The sequence below is a fragment of the Nothoprocta perdicaria genome, unplaced genomic scaffold (genome assembly GCF_003342845.1).
Source record: "Nothoprocta perdicaria isolate Ctin4 unplaced genomic scaffold, notPer1 scaffold_48, whole genome shotgun sequence".
Taxonomy (NCBI): Eukaryota; Metazoa; Chordata; class Aves; order Tinamiformes; family Tinamidae; genus Nothoprocta; species Nothoprocta perdicaria.
The window spans coordinates 327,971-335,324 of record NW_020455732.1 but is presented as its reverse complement, the minus strand read 5'-3'; the positions used below and the strand labels follow the sequence as shown (position 1 = coordinate 335,324).

Genomic DNA, 7,354 nt, shown 5'->3' with positions numbered 1-7,354 from the left:
TTTCTTTCTTTCTTTCTTTCTTTCTTTCTTTCTTTCTTTCTTTCTTTCTTTCTTTCTTTCTTTCTTTCTTTCTTTCTTTCTTTCTTTCTTTCTTTTCCACCTTTTTTTCTCCTTTTATTTCCTCTTTTCCTTCATATTTTTCCCGTATTCTTTCGCGTATCTTCTTCCTTTTCCTTTCCCTAGGCTAAAGATAAATAATACAGAAAATAACCCTCATATCCTTAGGATCAATTGAATTAATAAAATGTCTTCTCCTTTGAAAATTTTAGAATAGAAAAAAAAAATGTGTTAAAGGGACATGGAGCATGTAATATTGAGAACAGTAAATGCATTAGGTCCCTAATTTTGCAAGGAGACATTTGGGGCAGAATTCCATGTCTGCCAGCATCTATCTGATTTCTCCAGAATATTAGAGCTTGCRTCATTATGAGCAAACTGATGAATCTGAGTATCACACAGGCAATGTAAACTCAGATTATCTATGCTTACTATACATACAAATTTTGCCTGAATGTAAACTTACTAAGATTATCTGTGCTTATTATAGATACAAATTTTGTCTGATTGCCTCTCATATATAAAAATAAATAGCTTTTAATCTTGACTTTATGRTGGAGTCATAGAATCATAGAATCATAGAATGCTTAAGTTTGGAAGGGACCTCAGAGGTCATCGAGTGCAACCTCCCTGCACATGCAAGGTCACCTCGAGCACGGGGCACAGGGCTGCGTCCAAGTGGGTTTTAAAAATCTCCAAAGAAGGAGACTCCACAACCTGGAGCAGCCTGTTCCAGTGCTCTGTCACCCTCACTGTTAAGATTTTTTTTTTTTCTTAAGTTCCTGTGGAACTTTTGGTGCTTCACTTTGTGGCCATTTCCTCTAGTCCTRTYGCTGGCCACCACTCAAAAGAGGCCRGCCCCCTCCTCCTCACTGCCTCCCTTGAGGTATTTATACACACTGATCAGGTCCCTCCTCAGCCTTCTCTTCTTCAGGCTGAACAGGCCCAGCTCTCTCAGCCTTTGCTCACAGGGCAGATGTTCCAGGCCTCTGATCATCCTGGTAGCCCTGCGCTGGACTCTCTCCAGCAGCTCCACATCCCTCTTGTACTGGGGAGCCCAGAACTGGACACAATACTCCAGYTGTGGCTTCACTAGGGCTGAGTAGAAGGGGACGAGTCCAGTACCACTTGGACTTGTGCTACTGCATCTTTTCTGGTAAGCAGGTTTTCAGCATTTTCTGCCGTTCTAGCCAAATGGATACCTGGCCTTGAAAGAATGAATAAATGATTCCCTGTGGCATTATTTCTGGAGTATTTCTGGGAATAATACCTGGTTCATCAAACCAGATAGACTCTTTTGGAATAGATAAAGGCTCAGTTTCCCATTCTTTGCACCAAGCCAGGGGAGATAAAACACAGGGCCTATCTGTTCTTGTTAAAGAAATAGTCAAACCTAGGTGGTCAGCGTGCAGATACTTTGCTGCTGGCCTGTGCTGCAGTTCTCTGGTGGTGCGATATTGTAGGGCATGGAGGACCCCAGGCCATCTGAGTATAGGACAGAAGCAATGACCGACTCTGAGATGTCTGTTTTCATCCTGTGTTGAGGACACAGGATTTATTTTATTTTTATTTATTTATTTATTTTCCTTAAACACCCATCTGGTATCCTGGGAAGGCTGTTTTTCTATTCAGAAAGGMCGTGATAAAGGGTGATGGTTTATTATTTGAGAGTATCCAGCACCATCTGGTGGATAGTTTAGAATCTATGCTCATGGATTTTTCCATATTCACTTTCGCTGCAGTGAAGCATATGGGCAAACATTGAGGGTGTTTCTGCTTCCTGCCCTCCTGCTCTGCAGATAAGACCCTTAATACCAAAACACATGTTCTCTAAAAGGCAAAAGTGAAAGGCACAGCTGATTGATTTGGGGTAAAAGGACTGATAATAGTCATGTTAAGAATAAAATCTAAATCAAGGGTGTATATACATATATATGTGTGTGTGTAAATACATATATATATATATGTATATATGCTTTTTCTTCTTCTTCTTCTTCTTCTTCTTCTTCTTCTTCTTCTTCTTCTTCTTCTTCTTCTTCTTCTTCTTCTTCCTCGAAGGACTTAATCCAACAAGCTGTTTTTCTTTCATGACTATCCTTGATTTCAAAGTATCCTTTCTTTCCTCCAGCTGTTGAGCAATCCAGAGAAGATAGCGGAACAGATAAGCAAGGACCTTGCCTGGCTTTGCACCCACCTCTTGGCCCTGTGGACCCAATTTCTGGAAGTMGCAACGCTCCATCCAGAATTCACAGCTTATCTGACTCAGGAACATCACATGCTAAGGGTAATTTTAATTAAGAGTAAGCTCAATAATTTTATGGTAGAGAAACATCAGTGATATATCTGAATAAATATTTACCAAATTACTGTGACCACAGAAATATATTCAGGATGTGGGGTGAGTAGGGCAAATAATGAAGACTGTGAGAAAAGGTGAGCAAAAGTTATATTTAATGCCAAGTAAAAACTTCTTTTTCTGTTTTTATTTTCTTCAAAACTAAAGGAATGGAATGGTGACCATTTTGTCATTTTATTGCCTAACAAAGAATACAAGTATAAGCTATAGAGATCATTGAAAAACTTTGAAAAATACAGTGCTGGAGTGGGTCTTTCATAGGGGTGGGATAAAAGCAAATCTGCTGCAGTTAGCTCCATGCTAATTTGCTAATTCAAAGCTTTCTGCTGTGTTGAAGTACATGAGAGACTTTCAGACCTAACAAAATACCATTTGTGAAGAAATTTTTCAGATCATCAGTATCTGTTCAAGAACAGTGAATCAACAGTGGTTCAGCATTAACTTCCATTTTATCAGTGGGCTTTTCCCAAGATAATGGCTTGCTCCTTGGAGCTAGGAACACCTGGCTATGAGAAATCCATTTTGAAGATCCAAAGAAATCCAGGATTACTTTGTAACTGCTTCTCAACAGCAGAAAAACAACCTTCCGTGATAGTGGTTGCTAACAGTAATCCTTTATGCAGTCTACAAATCTACAAAAAAAGCACCAAGATGATTGTGCTGAGTGCTTTACAGATGTATCCAAAGAAAAGTTATTTTCTTTTTCTCAGCATTCACAGACTGGTTTAATGACAGGTTTCATCCCTCTTCTGGGAGTTTTTGCATGTGGACAAACACTTGAGCTTCAATCAAGTTCTGTGGACAAAAGCAACCCTCCATCACTGAACAATTTACTGTATTATCAGCACTGAGTTTGAGACTATAGAAGGTTTCTTTGCAAGCAAAAGGCTCTTCCACACAGAAGCTACATTCCAATTCTGTATCTMTGCTGATCAAATAATGAGTTTTGGGCACCCTTATAAACCACTTTATCATTAAATATGATCTATACCATCACAATTGAATTTTTGGAGAGCAGGATGTTACTTTTGCGAAATCTGGAGTGCTGTGTGAAGTAGGCTCACTGTAAATACCAAAACAACATAGAACAGAAGGTGGATGGGACAAGGTAGATAGAATCAAGMATAATTTCCTATGCAGACTAGATATCTATCAAAAATGATAAATCCAACCATAAATAGCACCCCCCCAAAAAAAAAATTGTCAATTCTTTTAAGAAAATCATATAAGAATATATGTTTGTTTTCTTCACTGTGTCACATACATATAATTAGTACTTTCCCCTAGTTGCTGCATGCAGCAAATTGTTAATATTGTCTGTTGAAATTGGTATTTGAATTGGTATTTGATAACAAAGAAGGCACAAATGGTCTTATATTTAAAGATAGTTGTGTCAAACCTACTTGGTTCAGCAAATGTTGTACATTAGGACCTTTCCTGTTATCGACCACTATATGCACAGTTGTATAGGAAACAAGATATTGCTTTCATTGCATCAGCTGAGGTGAAGTCATAGCTTGATTTACTCAGGGAAAAAAAAAAAAAAAAAAAGGATTCATCTTACTTAAGGAACTTAATGTGTAGGTATCTACGTCTTAGCTTACTCTCCAGTTCCTGTTAAAGTCAATGGAGGTCCAGCCACTAGGGACTAGAGAGCATGATTCATCTCACAGAAGGGAGGCATCTAATCCAGGAGGAGATGACTAATACTCAGACTCCCCTGCTTCGTTTGACTAGGTCTCTCTCAACTTTCAGAAGAATCTTGGGTGGCTTGTTCAACTGAAGGGCCCTGCAGACAACCAGCTCCAGAAGATGAATTCCAGCCCACAGTTCCAGCCCTGACTGATGCCAACTGCCAGTGTCATTTTTGGCAAATTACTTATCTTTGTGTGCTTTAGGTCTTTCTGGTATAAGCTGCATGTAATGATACTTTCTGAGCTGTGGAAAACATTTTGAGCACCTCAGATCAGAAGTTATCTTACCAAGAAGCAACTTCTGTTAAGAGATGCTAGTCCTTTTTTTAGGAAGGCTATTTGCTGAAGCACAGCTGGGATTTAGGGAGATGTTGAAATGCTGTGACGTATGCTTTTTGCTGCCATTCTCTGACACTGTAATAGAGGTCGCTTTCACAAATATTATTAGTAATGTATGGGCTGCAGTTTAACAGCTTAGTAYATTTGATTGCATATTGTGATTGATTGATTGAATCCCAAAGAGTATTCCAGGGCAGATAGCAATACTGAATTTTTTATAGCTTATTTCATACTCAGTGCTCTGMCAGCCACTTCAGATCTGAGTCTCTTTTGTAATTGATTATCTATCTCTGAACAGCTCTAAAGATCTGGAGAGCTCTCATTTGTAAAGCATCATGACATAGGCAGATGTATTTCTACCATGGTAAGGCTTATTCTCTCTGGGCTGAGAGTAAAACTTTGACACTCTTGAGAGCTACTGTAGATGTTCCCATAGAAGACACAATCAAATAGGAATTGTTGTAACTTAGCCAGTTGCTCTGCTGCTGCTATATGACTTACACAGTGGGACAAGCTTCTCCAGTTTGCAGGGCAAAATGGTAAACTTGGTAGCTCCTAAAAAAGGACTCAGAAGATGCCCATGAGGAAGTCCTGATTTGCTGACAAGGGATGCTTCTTTCCTTCCATCTAATTATGCAACAACACCAACTGCTTCATGATGGCCTGGTGAAATGAAGCAAAAGTGGGGTATCTGTCTCTTTCTGTCACCAAAGTGTTGCAAAGCAGATGGAGCATCCTAGGAATCTGTCCTTAACAGTCACTGGTCTGTTATTAGCTTGATTGTCCTTAGTGCTTTTCAGCAGATTCGAGATCTAATTTGTGTGTTTCCCATTCAGGTAAGAAGATTCTCAGAAGCCTTCTTCTACACAGAGCACCAGAAACTTGCTGTGCTGACATTTCAGGAAGGCCTGTGAGTAATTCCTCAAACCTTCCCTGTCAATGAAGCAGCTGAGTATGTAGTTTCTTAAATTCTTTTTTGGCTCAGGATGAGGTCCTTTCTGTTTCAATGGAGGAAAGTTTGGTTTGAGAGAAGTTGCTGGGTGTATGTCTGGTCCTATGTTTTAAATCTGTTGAAGCAAGTACTAACAATGGCATGGTAAGTTRCTCAAGGCCAAGATAATGTTAATTTCAAGATCCCTATAAGATAAATCTCTCTTACTCTCTCTCACATATGAATTACTTAATAGGGAGATTATGGCTTAAAATACTTTATCAAGAAGAGATTTTCCTTGCTCTCCTCTCTTCTCATGACCATTTTTTTCAAGGATTTGTCTCTTCCACTAACACTAGTCTCAGGGTAGGCAGAAATATTTTTTGCTCTCTTTCTTCAATTAACTTCTCCAAATCCATACATCAGATCCAATTTTCCAATTTCATTAGGAAGGAAACTGCACTAGACTTGCACTATAAAACATTAACATGTAGTAATTTTCTTTTTACTGTCTATACTGTTTTTTGTGGGCATGCAGTCATAGATGTATTTTAATTTTTTAATTCAGACCTATTTTATATATCAGAAAAAAAAAAAAAAAAACTGTAAATTCAGACAGGAGGCTTGTTTCACTGGTAATAGCCAGTGCAAAACTGAATATCCCCTGGATCCTGCAGCTCAGAGTTGGAGTGGGGATGCCACCACATTAGCTGTAAGAAAAATGGAAGCAACATGAACTTAGAGCTGCTAATAACTTGCTCAAAAATCAGAAGTGCAAAGGAAAAATAAGTTGCACAGGACTGTGCTCATAGAAGTGTGAAACATGTATAACTTAGCTTAAGCACTTCCTCTGCTCAACATTGCTTGCCTAGAGTCCAGCTGGAGAGTATAGGGAGACTGCTTAATTCTGCCCTCACTTTCAGCCAAGCAATTTGGTGATCACAAATAGAGTGAATGGCCTAGGTTATTCTCAAGTTGTTCTATTGCATGAAGTGCCTTCATTTTTCATGACATAGAAAATTAACCGTTTCCTACAGATGAGAACTATTTTCTTCTCATTGATTTTTTCCTCACCCAGGAGAGCACTGCATGTCATTTGGACAGGTTGGGTGTCAGAGATGTCACAGGTTGGAAGCCTCTAGCATGTACCCTGTTCTCCCAGTATTTTAAAGAAGAGGTAGTTTTTTAGATAAAAGAAATTTGTGCTTATACCTATTTATGTCAATATTTGTTTTTAGTGATCTACCTTAGTTTTTTTTTTTTTTTTTTTTTTTTTTTTTTTTTTTTAACATGTGGTCTTCAGAGAAATGCTGATGGCATTAACATCAGTGAGAATTCATTCAAAAACAGTTTTGTTTCTGATTATCCCATGGCAACTGCTTGTCTCCCACAGACAGCAGTCTGAAGTATTATACGACTGTGCTTTCCTATGGGATATGTCCAGATTTGCTTCCAGCTGATAGTATATGAAAAGTTTGTTCCCTTCCTCTTTATTCCTCAGGATAAATAGACTAATCAAAGGGTAGTACAAATAAACACAGTTTGTATTGGAAATATGTTTTTTTTCCTCATTTCTAAGGAAGTGGCTTACTTAAGAATGCTCATCACAACTAAAATTACTGTATTTATTATAGTCAAAGGCAGCATTCCTGTGATAATTTAATCTAGCATCTCATAAAGAAAGTTATATAGCATTTCACAAGGACCAAAAGCGTGAGGTAGCTGAAACAACAAGTCCTGTGTCTTCTACATGCATACCTGCAAGACAGATGGCCTGACATTTCACAGTATCGCAGTATCACAGTATATTTAAGGTTGGAAGGGACCTCTASAGATCATCTAGTCCAACCTTCCTGCTCCAGCAGGCACACCTACAGCATGTGACACAGGGTGGCATCCAGGCGGGTTTTGAAGACCTCCAGAGTAGGAGACTCCACAACCTCCCTGGGCAGCCTGTTCCACTGCTCTGTCACCCTA

At 38.9% G+C, this 7,354-nt stretch overlaps 1 protein-coding gene across 1 annotated transcript in view; it reads left to right on the top strand.

Annotated features, from left to right (window-relative positions):
- Window positions 1-7,354, top strand: part of FAM135B (family with sequence similarity 135 member B) — a 100,352-nt gene that overhangs the window by 78,916 nt on the left and 14,082 nt on the right. The window contains exons 8-9 of the mRNA XM_026047162.1: window positions 2,186-2,341; window positions 5,283-5,356. Of these exons, the coding sequence (XP_025902947.1) occupies window positions 2,186-2,341; window positions 5,283-5,356 (230 nt within the window). The remainder of the gene's footprint in view (window positions 1-2,185; window positions 2,342-5,282; window positions 5,357-7,354) is intronic.